We start from the raw sequence: 16,334 nt of genomic DNA, 5'->3' as shown, positions 1-16,334 counted from the left end.
CCGACCAATAGGAGAGGGAGCGCCCATTCAAATTGGGTTAGCGCCATTCCCCTGGTTGGTTGGCAGGAGTGAACGTTGATCGGAGAGGCGGCGCTTGTTCTAGCGGAGTTTTGTGCCCTCTCTGCTGTGAATTCGCCGGACTAAACCAAGCAACGCCATGGAACTAAGTTCGGGCATGTACAGATCCTCGAGCTCCAAACTTTCGAAGCTGATATCTTGGGCCCTGTGCATCCGATTGCTCCGCTTTTTTTCAGGGATTCCAGATGGGACCCCTGCTACCCCTTCCCTTCCCAGGGTGCCGAGACCCAAAGTGTACCCCTCCTAAATGTAATGTGTTTTCATGTGTATCCCTGTGTACTGTTGGTATCTCCCATTATGGGAAATGGCTATCTGTAACCCAGCCCACTCCTGCCTGGGCCTAAGGGAAGTGTATTGTGTGGAATGGAGACCCCCTGCATGGGTCTGTGCATAAAAGACGCCTGTTTTCAATAAAGATTGGGCAGAGGTCAGTACTTAAACCTCCAAAACTGTGTGTTGTCCTGTTATTGGAGGGAAGAAAGATATAACCCCTGTCTGCTCTTCCAGCTTGCAAGGGATGCAACGGGGAAAAGTCTTGGTAAGGACTAAGATCTTCCAGTTGCACTTGCACTGTTAGAGTCCCCTAACAGTGCAAGAGTTCCTGATCTGCTGAAGGAAGGGAACTAACGGGAGGGAACTGGTCGGATTACAAGAGGCATCCCATTACAACTAAATATAATCATCTTGAAGCAGACATGTAACAGATCCCCTGTTTCTAAATTTCAATATTTTTTTATTGACTGATTCGGTCTACAAACCTCACCGAACAGATTGCCCCATTTGGTTCGTATACAAAATCAAGTACCAAACACATGGACCACCCACAACAGCCGTGTGCCGTTTGTTAACACTCTTGACCTCACTAACACCTTTGCAAACCGCAAGCACAACATTCTAAGTGGTCGGCTGGGTGGCCGTCGTTCGGGTGGACGAACACGAGGCGGCGGCCATCTTGGTTTTTGAACGTACTCAGCAGTGCTTGGTCATTGAGTGTGTGGAACTATTTTCGGACACCCGACAGCGCGAACACTGCTGAAACTTCCACATATGTTCGCGTTCATTCGTTTAAGAGAAGCATTGTTCGGTGGGAGCTTACTTGCGAACAAGATAGTGTGAACGAACAGTCTATTCATGTATATTGTTATATTTCGTACTCTCGAAAGGGACCGACCAGAGTCTGATTTCATGGAACTATTTTGGGCAGGCACCTCGTGTGCGGTCGGTCTAAACTATACCGCGGTTGTGTTTCGGCTATGTTTGTGGGCTCTGAGCGCTTTTCAGATATGTTGGGCGCTTAGATCCAGGGATATAGTACTTGAGGGGGTAACTCATTGTTAAGTGTAATTTTGGGGTGTATTTGATGTGTATGTCCTGGACCTGAGAGTTAATGTAATTATATTGTGTACTTTGTCACAGTTTACTCTCAGGTCCAGTGGGGAATGGCCCTGGACTATGTAAAATGAATCCCCTCGCATGGGGATTGACATAAATGGGCGTGTGTGGTCCCATTAAAATCAGTTCACTTCACCCTCAACACAGAGCCTCGTATGATGATTGTAGGGAACAGCAATACCTGCTTGATTTACCGCTTGGATAACTACTTGGGAATGCTGCAGCACTACTCACACTAAGGGGGGCATCTCTGGCGGCGGAAACCCCTCTTCGCTCGGGGTGGCCGCTACAGTGCATGGTGTATCCACGGCAACCATAATAGATCTGGATGCTCATCAAGTGTGTTTCAGTTTTTCCCCGTACGATGGCAATTTGCCCAGTATGCGAAGCTATACAATACCTTGCACAATTATTCAAACCTGTGACCATTTGTCTGACATCACTAGATTGTCAAAAGTATGCTAGAATACTGTAATATGTGCAAAGTTGAAATTTAAAATGGAACATTATAAATTTAAAAAGGAAAAGATCCTGTAAATATTCAGTATACAATGTGCGCATTAAAGGGGAAATATCATGTGCCAGGAATTTTCATATTACATTTATTCTTATATTTAGTACATATGTATTTGTAAAATGTGAAAAATAAAATGAACTGTAGGAACAAACATCTCTGTATCCTGTAACTGGCCGCCTCCATCTTAGCTCCCTGAAAGGAGGAGAAGTGAAACTGTTTATATTCCTCCACTTCATTTGCAATGTGTACCCTAACTGAACTGGATTATGATGTCACTTGCTAAATATTTAATTCAAATTGATAAGAAAATGCAGCTTTGCATGAAATAATGAGAACGTTCTAGATGATTCTCAATGTTTTATACACTGGTGTAAATACCAGTGACGGTTCACCTTTAAGACTCCCATGATTGGTTGATATTGCTGTTGATGTATATACCCCTAGACAAACTGTGTTTATATATACGATGTACTGCATTAAAACCTGTGAATGCTTATTGATACAATATCTGTGTGGTGTGATTCTTTAAGTATTCCCAGCAGCTGGAGAGTTAAATGGAAAGTAGACAATCTTTGCACCACATATCTTACACGATTTTCAAAGTTTGTCTTTAGTGGATCCAAAAAAAAGTTTGGAATGCAACGTTACGTTTTAGTGGATCCAAAAAAAAGTTTGGAATGCAACGTTACGTTTTAGTGGATCCAAAAAAAAGTTTGGAATGCAACGTTACGTTTTAGAATCCCTTACACTGGGGAAACCCTTACACTGCGTAAGGCCATGGCAGTGTAAGGGTTTCCAGACCCTGAGGTGATTTTCAGCCTAACGTCATGCAATCCCTGTAACCAGAAAATAGTGCAGCCAGGAAGCAGGTTTAAAGACTGCTACTGGAATCCCCGAACAAGTAAAATAGGACACACAGTTCCCAAAAGAAGTACCACACAATACTTTTTTTTGAACAATGACTAGTAATTTGGTGAATTGTCCTTAAACATGTGGGGAAAATCATTTAATATACAAATATACATAAAAATGGGAAATATGCAATTCTAGTAATACATCAAATATATATTACAAGTGGTTCTTTAAAACACATTAAAGTGCATATATAGATAGATATAGTTGCACTAAATAACATGTCAGCATTATGTCAATTTGCACATTTTCATTCAGTTAACAGGGGGTGCTTACAAGTTATCACATTACCAATACATAATTTGTACATTGACTGCTACCGTTACAGTTATTATTTATAGTGTTAGCATGAGAAAGGCTTTGCTATAACACGAGGTGCTGAAACGTAAGCAAACTTTGAATTATGATTTTAGAATTCAAGATTTCTCGAGGACTGCACCGTTCCTGTGGAACTCGCTTCCCTCCTCCGTTAGGTGCTCACCCAGTCTCCACTCCTTCAAAAAATCATTAAAAACCCACTTTTTCATAAAAGCGTATCAATTAAACTGTTAATAGCTCCCAACTGATTCCTCTTCTGCAACTGTCACTAGTCTAATACTATCCTTACCTTTTGTGTCATTTTACCCCACTCCCTCTAGCATGCAAGCTCATTGAGCAGGGCCCTCAACCCCTCTGTTCCTGTGTGTCCAACTTGTCTGGTTACAACTACATGTCTGTTCGTCCACCCATTGTAAAGCGCTGCGGAATTTGACGGCGCTCTATAAATATCAGCATAATAATAATAATAATAATAATAATAGAATGTCTCACATTCAGAGTAAAATATATTTTATTCCCAAATTAATACATAGATGCCTCCTACATTACTAGAGTTCAATAGGACATTTGGAACAATCAAAACATCACACAATTTCTCTCCTGTGTGAGTTCTCTGATGACTAACAAGGTATACATGCAGGCTAAAACATTTCCCACATTCAGAACAAGAGAAAGGTTTCTCTCCTGTGTGAATTATTTGATGTGTTTCAAGACTTGCTTTACTGACTTAACATTTTCCACATAGCAACCAAGCAACATGGTGGGAAGTAGCAGAATTAAAAGGTAAAAGAGGACTGTGGCCTTTTAAGAAAGCGTGAAAAATAGGTTTGTGAAATAACAGTTACCGTATATACTCGAGTATAAGCCGACCCGAATATAAGCCGAGGCCCCTAATTTTACCCCAAAAAAACTGGGAAAACTTATTGACTCGAGTATAAGACTAGGGTGGAAAATGCAGCAGCTACTGGTAAATCTCTAAATAAAATTAGATCCTAAAAAAATTATATTAATTGAATATTTATTTGCAGTGTGTGTATGAATGCAGTGTGTGTGTGTGTATGAATGCAGTGTGTGTGTATGAATGCAGTGTGTGTGTGTATGAGTGCAGTGTGTGTATATATGAGTGCAGTGTGTGTGTGTATGAGTGCAGTGTGTGTATATATGAGTGCAGTGTGTGTGTGTGTGTATGAACGCGGTGTGTATATGAGTGCAGTGTATGTATATGAGTGCAGTGTGTGTGTAAGAGTGCAGTGTGTATGAGTGCAGTGTGTGTGTATGAATGCAGTGTGTATGAGTGCAGTGTGTGTGTATGAGTGCAGTGTGCTTGTGTGTATTAGTGCAGTGTGTATGAATGCAGTGTTTGAGTGTGTGATGCAGAGCCTTGGTGGGGGTGGGCATTTTTTATTTTTTTATTATTTTAATACTAATTGGTTTTTTTGTTATATTATTTTTTTTTTTAATTATTATTATATTTTTATTATTTTTTAATATTTTGTTCATTATTATTATTATTATTAATACTTTTATTAAATTTTTATTATTATTATTAATATCTCTATTATTATTTTCGTCCCCCCTCCCTGCTTGCTAGCTGGCCAGGGAGGGGGGCTCCTTCCCTGGTGGTCTAGTGGCATTGGCAGTTCAGTGGGGGGAGAGGGGGGCTGTCAGAGCTGTAACTTACCTTCACAGCAGCTCCTGTCAGCTTTCTCCTCCTCCGCGCCGTCCGTGCAGCTCCCTCTGTCAGCTCACACTGTAAGTCTTGCGAGAGCCGCGGCTCTCGCGAGATTTACACTGGGAGCTGACCGAGGTGCTGAACGGACGGCGCGGAGGAGGAGAGAGCTGACAGGAGCTGCTGTGAAGGTAAGTTACAGCTCTGACAGCCCCCCTCTCCCCCAGTCTGTATTATGGCAATGCAAATTGCCATAATACAGACTATTGACTCGAGTATAAGCCGAGTTCCGGTTTTTCAGCACAAAAAATGTGCTGAAAAACTCGGCTTATACTCGAGTATATACGGTACTTTCGGATGCCATAGTCTGAGGAGGTGGGTTTTGAGGGACTTGATCTTCCAGAATTTTTTTCATATGGCTTTGGCTGCAACACTTGTTAGCTTTGAATCCTGAGTGAAACTTATGAATGCTGTTGTTTGGGTCACAGACAGTAAGAGAGAGAGTCTGGGATTAGATAAAGCAATAAACTATGTGTAAAAAGGCATGCAGAAATTAGGTGAGAAAATTAAACCAATCAATTGGAGAGATTCATTAGGTGAAATTGATAAATGGGGAACATCAAATAACCAGATAATATGTGCAATAACTCTCACACTAACAAAAAATAAACAAAATGAAAGAATTCAAGAGTTGTGCATGGAAGGCACAGAAGGTTTCAAATTTAACATTAATATCAAAGGGGAGGAAAGTAAAGAGGGGCTATGTAGAGTTAACACAATTGCAATACCAATGCATCATTTATACATTGCTATTAGCACAGGTATTATTTCTTTTGACAGCAATAAAGCAATTCACAGTATTTGTTGTTTAACTCCGATGTTAATTCATAAACACATTATAAAAACTCTACAGTGTGAGTTATCTGATGATTAACAAACTCTGGTTTACTAACAAAACTATTTCTCTATTCTGTACATGAGAAAGGTTTCTCATCTGTATGACTTCTCTTGTGTGCAACTAGAGCGGAGTACTGGCTTAAGCATTTTCCACATTCAGAACATGACAAAGGTTTCTCTCTTGTGTGAGTTATCTGGTGTGTAACTAGATTTGAATGCCTGTTAAAACATTTCCCACATTCAGCACATGAGAAAGGTTTCTCTCCTGTGTGAGTTATCTGATGTTTACCAAGACTTGAGTACTGGCTAAAACATTTCCCACATTCAGCACATGAGAAAGGTTTCTCTCCTGTGTGAGATCTCTGGTGTGCTACTAGAGCAGAGTTATGGCTAAACCATTTCCCACATGCAGAACATGAGAAAGGTTTCTCTCCAGAGTGAGTTCTCTGGTGTGTAACTAGATTTGAATGCCTGTTAAAACATTTCCCACATTCAGCACATGAGAAAGGTTTCTCTCCTGTGTGAGTTATCTGATGTTTAACAAGACTTGAGTACTGGCTAAAACATTTTCCACATTCAGAACATGAGAAAGGTTTCTCTCCTGTGTGAGTTCTCTGGTGTGCAACTAGAGATGCCTTAAAAGTAAAACATTTCCCACATTCAGAACATGAGAAAGGTTTCTCTCCTGAGTGAGTTCTCCAATGTGTAACTAGAGTTGAATGCCTATTAAAACATCTTCCACATTCAGCACATGAGAAAGGTTTCTCTCCTGTGTGAATTATCTCATGTAATTTTAGACTTGAGGACATGCTAAAACATTTTCCACATTCAAAACATGAGAAAGATTTCTCCCCTGTGTGGGATCTCTGGTGTACAAGAAGGTGTGCATGGCTGTTTACACATATTCCACATTCAGAACATGAGAAAGGTTTCTCTCCTGTATGATTTCTCTGGTGTGCAACTAGAGATGACTTAAGGCTAAAACATTTCCCGCATTCAGAACATGAGAAAGGTTTCTCTCCTGTGTGTATTCTCTCATGTGTTCTTAGACGTGAGGACAGGCTAAAACCTTTTCCACATTCAAAACATGAGAAAGGTTTCTCTCCTGTGTGACTTCTCTGGTGTATTACAATTTGTGACTGCCAGCGAAAACATTTTCCACATTCAGAACACGAGAAAGGTTTTGGGTTTATGTTTCCTATCTCCTTTGTAGACATACAGGATTCTGGGAGATTGCTTGAGTTTGGAGAGTTGGAATCCTTGGTCTTTTTATTAAAAGATTTCTTCATAATCTTGCTTAGTATATTTCTGTTGGTGTCCTGTCCTTTAGAAAAACCTCTACTGCTGGAAATATCTGAAACAAAATGTAATGGGAGTTATAGAAAATATTTCTATAAATTATTTATTGCTTACCATACTAAGAAAAACTGACTATTTTCATGAAACATCAGAAATATGACTATGAAACATTATGGTGATTAAATAATATCTTTAAAAAAATTGTGCGCTCTAATTCCATTGTAATATAAAAATTGCGTATACACACTTTTATTCAATTGGCAAAATGTAAAATGACACTATGCCTAACGAACACTGGGAAAATCTGCTCGGTTCCCAGACAAGCTAAGAGAGCACTTTTCAGAGAAAAGACTCGCCCAAACAAGGAGAACATTCACTACATATAAGCCAGAGGGAGACCTAGTTTATGCAGATACAGGAATTCCACACAGTGGACCGGCCATTTTCTCCTTTCCTCGCTGGCAATACTACATGGATTCAAGCGATATTTGCACATTGCACATTCGCTCAAATCTGGGCTATAATACTTGTGGGGGTTCTTATTATATGTAGCGGAGTGCAATATTAAAATCCACGATCTCCGCTGGTATAACAGGTAAATCCACATTCAGCGCTGAAAAGTAAGGCAATATCCCAATCCTCCCAATAACCGGACGAAACACAGTTTGGGAGTCAACTAACTCGCTTTATTCACAAGCTTGCATATTTATACAGTTCCCCATGCAAGGGGTTTCCGTACAGATGTTTCAGGGGATTTCTCCCATCATGCAGTATAATTCTCCCAACAGGCTTTGCTGCACGAGAAGGATACTCCCACTAAAATGGACGATTAAGTGGATTATCCCCTCGTGCAGCAGAACTGACAATTTACATTAAAATACGGTTTATGAGTTTTATTCGGTAGTTTAACGTGACCGAACGTTCGGTAGATAACTGAGCGCATCTTTCGAGAGAATACCGCTCAGTTCCCAGCTGAACTGACCGAACGCCGTGACAAATACACTTATACATGGAAGTTCCCCTCAATCTGCCGATTGCACCTAGGGGAACGATCCTACCGAATACCGGGCTCCCGAACGGTCTGGAAGTCCAGCGGTGTTCGGGTCATCGAGTAGCCGATTTCGGTTCCAGGCGCTCGACGACCAAACACCGCTGAAAAATAGACGATCCAAGATGGCCGACCGCCGCATGGTCGGTAGTCGAACGACGGCCACCTAGGAGAGCCCATAATTACCGATTGCAACATTGTTGCAATCGGTTAACAAGCGCCACACGCCTCTAAGTGTGTGGTCTATCAGGGGAGCCCTCATTCGTTCCACGAATCGCCCGGATAGCCGATATTCGTTGAACGAAGTACTTGCAGGCTGGTAGCTTACGGCTGCCAGCCTGCGAATTACCATAGCATGGATACACAGTACATTTACCTATACCACACAGTATACATAGCGAAAATACACACAGCACATAGTACAGACAACCTTTCCATATTACAGTCCAGAAGTGGCTAGGTTTGCCACAATGCTCCCCCAGAACCAAGCCGGCATACACAGTCTGATCCCAACGGATCGGCTTGGGGATGTCCGGGAGAGTACTCACAGATCACTTTTCAAGTTCAGTTTGTCTAGATAACCCGCCGGCGTTACCGTTTTGCATTCCTGGGCGGTAATGGATCGTAAAGTCAAAGGGCTGCAGCGCCAAACTCCAGCGCAACAGCCTGGCATTGTCCCCAGCCACACGGTTCAGCCACACCAACGGGTTGTGATCTGTGAGTAGGGAAAAAGGTTGTCCATACAAATAAGGCTGCAACTTTTTGAGAGCCCACACCACGGCCAGGCATTCTTTTTCAATGGCGGCGTAGCTTACTTCCCGGGGCAGCAACTTTCGGCTCAAGTAAGCTACGGGATGTTCTCCGCCATCTGCTCCCACTTGGCTCAGCACTGCTCCCAATCCAAACATTGAAGAGTCTGTGTGGACAAGAAATCTTTTAGTTGGATCAGGAGCGGCAAGTACAGGAGCATTAGTCAAAGCTGTTTTGAGTTGTTGGAATGCCTGGTCACACTCTGGGGCCCAGACAACCTGTCGAGGAAGGTTCTTGCGGGTCAAGTCAGTCAGGGGTTTGGCCAGGGCACTGTAATTGGGCACGAATTTTCTATAGTACCCTGCGGTACCTAGGAATGCCAACACTTGGGTTTTGGTCTGGGGGTGGGCCACTTGGCTACGGCTTCAATTTTTGCTGGCTCGGGTTTCTGCTGCCCACACCCCACCCGGTGGCCCAAGTACTGCACCTCTGCCATCCCGATATGACACTTGCTGGGTTTCAGGGTGAGCCCTGCCTCCCCAATACGATCTAGGATGGCCCCTATATGTTGTAAGTGTTCCTCCCAGGTCTGGCTAAATATGGCAATGTCGTCTAAGTACGCACATGCATAACCTTGGAAACCGTCCAGTAGCCGATCTACCATCCGCTGAAAGGTTGCCGGAGCATTTTTCATCCCGAATGGCATGACCCGAAATTGGTACAGGCCAAACGGGGTGACAAAGGCCGACTTGGGGATGGCATCATCGGCTAGGGGAATTTGCCAGTATCCTTTACACAAATCTATGGTCGTGAGATACTGGGCACGGGCCATCTTATCTAGCAGCTCGTCTATCCGGGGCATCGGGTAGGCATCAGACACGGTTTTGTCATTTAGCCTCCGGTAGTCGACGCAGAAACGCGTCGTGCCGTCCTTCTTCGGTACCAGCACTACCGGCGATGCCCAGGGGCTATCGGAGGGCTCGATAACCCATAGCTGCAGCATTTCGTCCAGCTCAGTCTTCATATGTGCCCTGACTGATTCGGGGACACGATATGGAGCCTGCCGCATAGGTAGCTGTCCCTGGGTTTCAACTCGGTGGGTGGCCAGCGGAGTGTACCCAGGTAAATTGGAGAAGGTAGCCCCTTTAGCTACAATCAGCGCTTGTACCTTGGCACGCTCTTGAGGGCTTAGCTGCTCCCCCAGTTGAACCCCTTTGGAGGGCTCTGTCTGTTCCTCCGGTTCTAAGAGGTCGGGTAGGGGCAGATTCTCCTGATCCTCAGAGGCGGAGGCGCATATCGCCGCCACGTCCTCTATCCTCTCATGGTAGGGTTTGAGCATGTTCACGTGGAGCATGTGTCTTTTCCCTACCCCTGAGCAGGGGCAAATCACATAGGTGGTGTCACACCTCTGTTCCACCACCTGGTATGGGCCCTGCCAGATGGCCTGCAGCTTGTCTGTGCGTACTGGTTTTAAAATTAAAACCTTTCGTCCTACTTGAAAGCTGCGGTATCTGGCCCCCTATTGTACCAGCGGCGCTGGCGTTGTTGGGCCGCCTGGAGATTGGCCTGGGTCAGTGCCTCCAGTCCGTCCCTAAACTCCAGTACGTAGGATACAATAGGGGTCCCCCTCCCAGTGCTCCCGGATTAAGTCTCCCAAACAGCAATTCAAATGGGGAAAACCCTGTGGACTCTTGGGGTACTTCTCTGTACGCGAACAGTAGATGGGGTAAAAACCTTTCCCAGTCTCTATGGGCCTCTCCAAATGTGCAGAGCATCTGTTTCAGTGTACCATTAAATCTTTCGCATAGGCCATTGGACTGGGGGTGGTACGCTCAATTTACTATCGGCTTAATGCCACATAACTTCCATAATTGTTGTGTGACCTCAGCGGTAAACTGGGTGCCCCTATCGGATATGATCTCTTGGGGAAAACCTACCCTGGAGAATACTTTCATTAGGGCCTCTGCCACTGTTTCAGCATGAATATTGGAGAGGGCTATAGCCTCGGGGTACCGAGTCCCTCCGGGAAAATGTACTTTTTCCCGGAGGGACTGGGTTTTGGTAAGGGCCCTACTATATCTACGGCCACCCGACTAAAGGGTTCTTCGATGATGGAAAGGGGACATAGTTTGGCTTTATGGCGGTCACCCCGCTTGCCTACCCGCTGGCAGATGTCACAGGAAGTGCAGTACTGTCTCACGTCCTTAGAAATCCCTGGCCAGAAGAAAGCGTGGGTCAACCTATATCGAGTACGGGTCATCCCTAGATGTCCAGACAGGGGAATGTCATGTGCAATCCTAAGTAATTCCTGCCTATACTTCTGGGGTACCACTAACTGTTTAGTCGTTACTGCGACCGACCCTCCTACTTCCCGTTCAGCAATGCGGTATAGTAGCCCTTTCTCCCACATGTATTGCTCCCCCTCTAACCCTGCCTGGTCAGTGTGTACCCGGTCCCTGTATACCAGTAGTGTGGGATCTGATTTCACCTCTGCCTCAAACTTAGTTGGGGTATCCCAGGACATACGTGTCGGGTGGGGGTCTTGGTCTCTTACCTGAGCCTCAGAGTGTGTTGGTGGAGCCGTGGTGCGAGCCTGTTGCCGTGTGGTGACTGGATGGGCTTCCTGGTAGGGAGCCTGTGGGACAAAAGCAGAGGTCATCTGGCCCAAATCATTCCCCAGAACAACATCTGCCGGTAAATTCTGCATTAGTCCCACTTCTACTGTCCCCTCTCCCGCACCCCAGTTCAAATGTACTTTCGCAGTAGGTAGTCGGTATACTGCTCCCCCGGCTACCCGGACTGCCACAGACCCGCCAGTATGTGTCCCCTCGGAGACCAAATGGGGTGCTATCAGGGTTAAGGTAGCTCCCGAATGCCGCAGTCCCTGAACCTCTTTCCCCTCTAGGGTTACCAGCTGCCGGTGATGCTGCCTGTTATCTGTGGCTCGGACTGACATTACTTCATGTAATATACCCAGGGGTTCCTCTGCATGAACACTCCACAACTCCTGCGTGGTCGGTTGCCTTTGATAATGATGGGCAGCAGCCCTGGGTACTGGGTTTGGGCGCCCCTGATTCCAGGCGGGCTTGCCACGGTTTTGGGTACATTCCCGGGCCATATGCCCCCATTGTTTGCAGAAGTGGCATTGGATGTTGGCCCGCCCGTTATACCTGGAAGGTGGAGGCAAATTCCCTTGGGAAGGATGAAACGGGGGGGGGGGGCTGTGTGCGCTGGAGGTGGTATAGCGCTAGGTAGTCCTGTGGGTCGGGGGTAGCTTTTGGCTATAGGTCCATGGTGTCTCCATGCATCAAAGTGTTGGTCGGCCAATCTAGCTGCTTCAGTTAGGGTGAGGGGTTTCCTGTCCCGCACCCATTCTTGTGTCTCTGGGGATAATCCATTAAAAAATTGCTCCAACAACATCAGCTGACGCAATCCTTCCATGGTGGTGGCTTGGCTGGCCTGTATCCACCCTTGGGAGGCCTGGTCTAGCTTGTGAGCCTATTCAGCGTGCGAATCTCTTTCTGGTTTGCGCAGGTTTCTGAACTTGCGCCGGTATGCCTCTGGAGTAATGGCATACCTCTCTAATATTGCTCGCTTCACCTTCTCATAGTCCTTGCTGTCCTCACTGGGCACAGCGCGGTATGCTTCGGCTGCCCGACCTGCTAGCTTGCCTGCCAGCAGTGGCACCCATACTGTCCGCTCTAACTCATGCAAATCACATAGTCTCTCAAAGTCCTGCAAGTACCCATCAATCTCATCCTTTTCCTCGCAAAATGCTTTGAAGGCCTGATAAGGAATTTTGGGTTTTACCTGGTTGTAGCGGACTCTGCTCGAGCCAGTGTGTGCTGCGGGCTGTGTGCCATTACGTATTCCTGCACATTCGCCATCACCAGGTTCATCATGGCAGGCTGAGACAAGAATGCTAGCCTGGTCCTCATTTCCCTCTCATAGAGCGTTTCTTCCATAACTGCTGGAGGTGTAGCGCTGCGGGCTCGGTCTCCCTCCATCAGCTCGGCAATTAGTGTAGCCTTGGATTTGCTGCTGGCTATCTTACCCCTGGCTTCCAGCAGTTCTTTTAACGTTTGTCTCTTCAGCTTAGAATAATCTGTCTCCATTCACTTTCGGTAGTCAGTTCTTTCGCTGTATTCTGCTTGCCATTTCCTCTTCTTATTCGGCAGTTATAATTGCACGAATTGCGCTTTTCGGCTGTAAGGTTGGATCCCACCGCTGCCACCAATTGTAGCGGAGTGCAATATTAAAATCCACGATCTCCGCTGGTATAACAGGTAAATCCACATTCAGCGCTGAAAAGTAAGGCAATATCCCAATCCTCCCAATAACCGGACGAAACACAGTTTGGGAGTCAACTAACTCGCTTTATATACAAGCTTGCATATTTATACAGTTCCCCATGCAAGGGGTGTAACGGAGCTCTGTGTACTCCGACTGAGTACCCTCCGTTGATGGATGCTCCTAGCGCTCTCAGAGGACTCCAAGCACTGCAGACGACACCACAACCACCGCACGCTCCACAACCGCCGTAGCTTAACTGGAGCCGCGCCGTCTTCCTTCCACCCTGGATCGGCTTCTGTCCTCCAGGACCGTGTGGGGAAAGACCTCTCCTCCAGGAGAGCGTATCCGGAACAAGCTCTTAAAAGAGCTAAGTGATTAAGCTCAGGGGAATATGCAGAGCATAGCAATCCCCAGTGTGATACAGCAATTCCCTCCAATAACGAGACGAGGCTACGTTTTGAAGGGTCAAGAAGAACTGAGGACTGGAACACCCAGCCTGCTTTTTATTACAAAAAGGTACACACAGGACACTCCCAGGGGGAGGTTGAAATTAACCAATCACATACATGGTACCACCCCCACATCTCTTCCCCTCAGATAAACACATAACATAATTATAGCATACAGTAAAAATACAGTTTTCACACATACACTGTAACTTTAAAACTATACATTCAATCTCCATATAGCTCTTCTGCTGGGGTGCTGGGAACATAGTCCGGCTCAGTAGCCAAGGGAACATGGACGTCCGTAGGGGTTAACATCGCCTCTGTTAACCCTGGTGCCACGTTAGGAGTTAGCTGGGGAGGGGAATTTGTACTTACCCCCTCCTCCTGTTGTCCCGGTGAGGGTAGTTGGGGATCTGGACAGGTTGTCCAGCATCCCTGTAGGCCAGGCACAGAGACCACGGTCCCATCTGCGCCGTCTGGGGGATTGGTGTCTCCCCTTGTTAGGGGAAGCTGCCGCTGGGGAGAGGGGGTGCTGTGCTCCTTTCCCGGAAACACAGGCTGCCGCTGGAGAGGGAGACCGCCTGTCTCCACTCCTGTAACATTGTCCTGCTGCTGTAGAGAGGGACCAACTGTCTCTGCTCTCTGTAGGACACACTGCTGCTGGGGGGGAAGGTCGACACCTTCGGCCCCCTGTAACTCACACTGCCGCTGGGGGGGAAGGACGACACCTTCAGCTCCCTGGGGTTCACACTGCCGCTGGGGGGGGAGGATGACACCTTCGGCCCCCTGGGGTACACACTGCCGCTGGGGGGGGAAGGATGACACCTTCGGCCCCCTGGGGTACACACTGCCGCTGGGGGGGAAGGACGACACCTTCGGCCCCCTGGGGTACACACTGCCGCTGGGGAGGAAGGACGACACCTTCAGCTCCCTGTAACACACACTGCCGCTGGGGAGGAAGGCAGACACCTTCAGCTCCCTGGGGTTTACACTGCCGCTGGGGGGGAAGGACGACACCTTCGGCCCCCTGGGGTACACACTGCCGCTGGGGAGGAAGGACGGCACCTTCAGCTCCCTGTAACACACACTGCCGCTGGGGAGGAAGGACGACACCTTCAGCTCCCTGGGGTTCACACTGCCACTGGGGGGGAAGGACGACACCTTCGGCCCCCTGGGGTATACACTGCCGCTGGGGAGGAAGGACAGCACCTTCAGCTCCCTGTAACACACACTGCCGCTGGGGAGGAAGGACGGCACATTTAGCTCCCTGGGTTACACACTGCCGCCTCAGGGGAAGACGGCTAACCTCCTCGGATGCAGCCTCTACTCTGCTGCTGTAACACTCTTTCCGCTGAGCATACTCACCGTCCATCCTTGAGTTTCGCTTAGCCATGTTCCTGATACGCTCTCCTGGAGGAGAGGTCTTTCCCACACGGTCCTGAATGCTGGAGGTTCATTTCAGGGTGGAAGGAAGACGGCGCGGCTCCAGTTAAGCTACGGCGGTTGTGGAGCCTGCGGTGGTTGTGGTGTCGTCTGTAGTGCTTGGAGTCCTCTGAGAGCACTAGGAGCATCCATCAACGGAGGGTACTCGGTCGGAGTACACGGAGCTCCGTTACACATGGTAACACCCCCACGTCTCCTCCCCTCAGATAAACACATAACATAATTATACGGCACACATTTTTAGTCAAGTTCTGGATGTACCCTAAAAACAGGGGGTACACCTTTAAATCCAGCATCGGATAGCCCTTGTTCAGGGGAGTAACATATCCGAAAATCTGTCAATTCGGACAAATGGTTCGGGAGATACAGAGTTCCAAAGTTTTGACCGACCGCACAGACCAACTAGCCGAAAATAGTTCCATGAGTTTTGGCCTTGCGGTCGGTCTCCGTTCGCACGGTGAAAAGACACGAAAATCTTGCCATCCATTCGAATCCCGGTGTTCGCTGAAATCCCCATAGACGATTAAGTATAACTACCGAACGGTGGGACGTTCGGTAGTTTCAGTACAAATTTATGGAGGTCTGGAGGACTCAGCGGTGTTCGCCTGTTTGCGTATCCGTTTTTAGTTCCATGCGGTTACAGGCAAACACCGCTGTTCGTGCGCAAGATGGCCGCGAACACGTGTAAAGTCCCAAAATGGCGGCCACCTATATTTTACACACGGAATTCGTACTGAACCATACGAACGGTTTTACTACCGAATTCCAACAAGGCATTTAAACATCTTCTGTGTGTCCATAGTGTCTGTACAGCCCATTTAAAGAGCCACAGACAGCATAATGAAAATGCATTAAGCCCAGATATAGTTTTTAACGTGTAATATGTCCTGGGGCCATAGTCGTAGGGTAGGAGGCTAGCCATAAGTTTCCTACAATGCCCAGTGGCAAATGGCAGTTTGTCACACATCTCCCCTTTGGGGGAAGACTAACCAGGCACCTGACCTTCTGTCGGTCAGTGCCTCCGTTAGTCGATCCACCAACCCACAATAACCAAATGCCAGAGTAGCCCACCCACAACAAACAGGTACAAGGGTGACCCACCCACAAGACACAATTACTGCAACTGGGTATTTTGCTGTGGTGATGTGGTAACATGCTGTGGGGACTTGCAGGGCAGAGGCCCGCGGCGCTCTGCCCTGATGCCAGCTCTGCTGCTGGGATAGCCTGCAGAACATCAGGCCCTGGACCAGGGACAAAGGTAGGGCAGAG

General features: G+C 47.0%; 2 protein-coding genes across 3 annotated transcripts in view; both read right to left on the bottom strand.

Annotated features, from left to right (window-relative positions):
* LOC134568473 (oocyte zinc finger protein XlCOF7.1-like) overlaps positions 1 to 16,334 on the bottom strand; it is a 217,856-nt gene that overhangs the window by 152,242 nt on the left and 49,280 nt on the right. The gene's annotated exons all lie outside the window — the stretch shown is intronic.
* The window catches only part of LOC134568478 (oocyte zinc finger protein XlCOF6.1-like), a 377,963-nt gene continuing 366,869 nt past the window's right edge, over positions 5,241 to 16,334 (bottom strand). The window contains exon 2 of the mRNA XM_063427094.1: positions 5,241 to 7,137. Within this exon, the coding sequence (XP_063283164.1) occupies positions 5,852 to 7,072 (1,221 nt within the window). The 5' untranslated portion in view covers positions 7,073 to 7,137 and the 3' untranslated portion in view covers positions 5,241 to 5,851. The remainder of the gene's footprint in view (positions 7,138 to 16,334) is intronic.

Source organism: Pelobates fuscus, chromosome 7 (assembly GCF_036172605.1).
Source record: "Pelobates fuscus isolate aPelFus1 chromosome 7, aPelFus1.pri, whole genome shotgun sequence".
Classification (NCBI taxonomy): Eukaryota; Metazoa; Chordata; class Amphibia; order Anura; family Pelobatidae; genus Pelobates; species Pelobates fuscus.
This window is presented reverse-complemented; position numbering and strand designations above follow the sequence as displayed.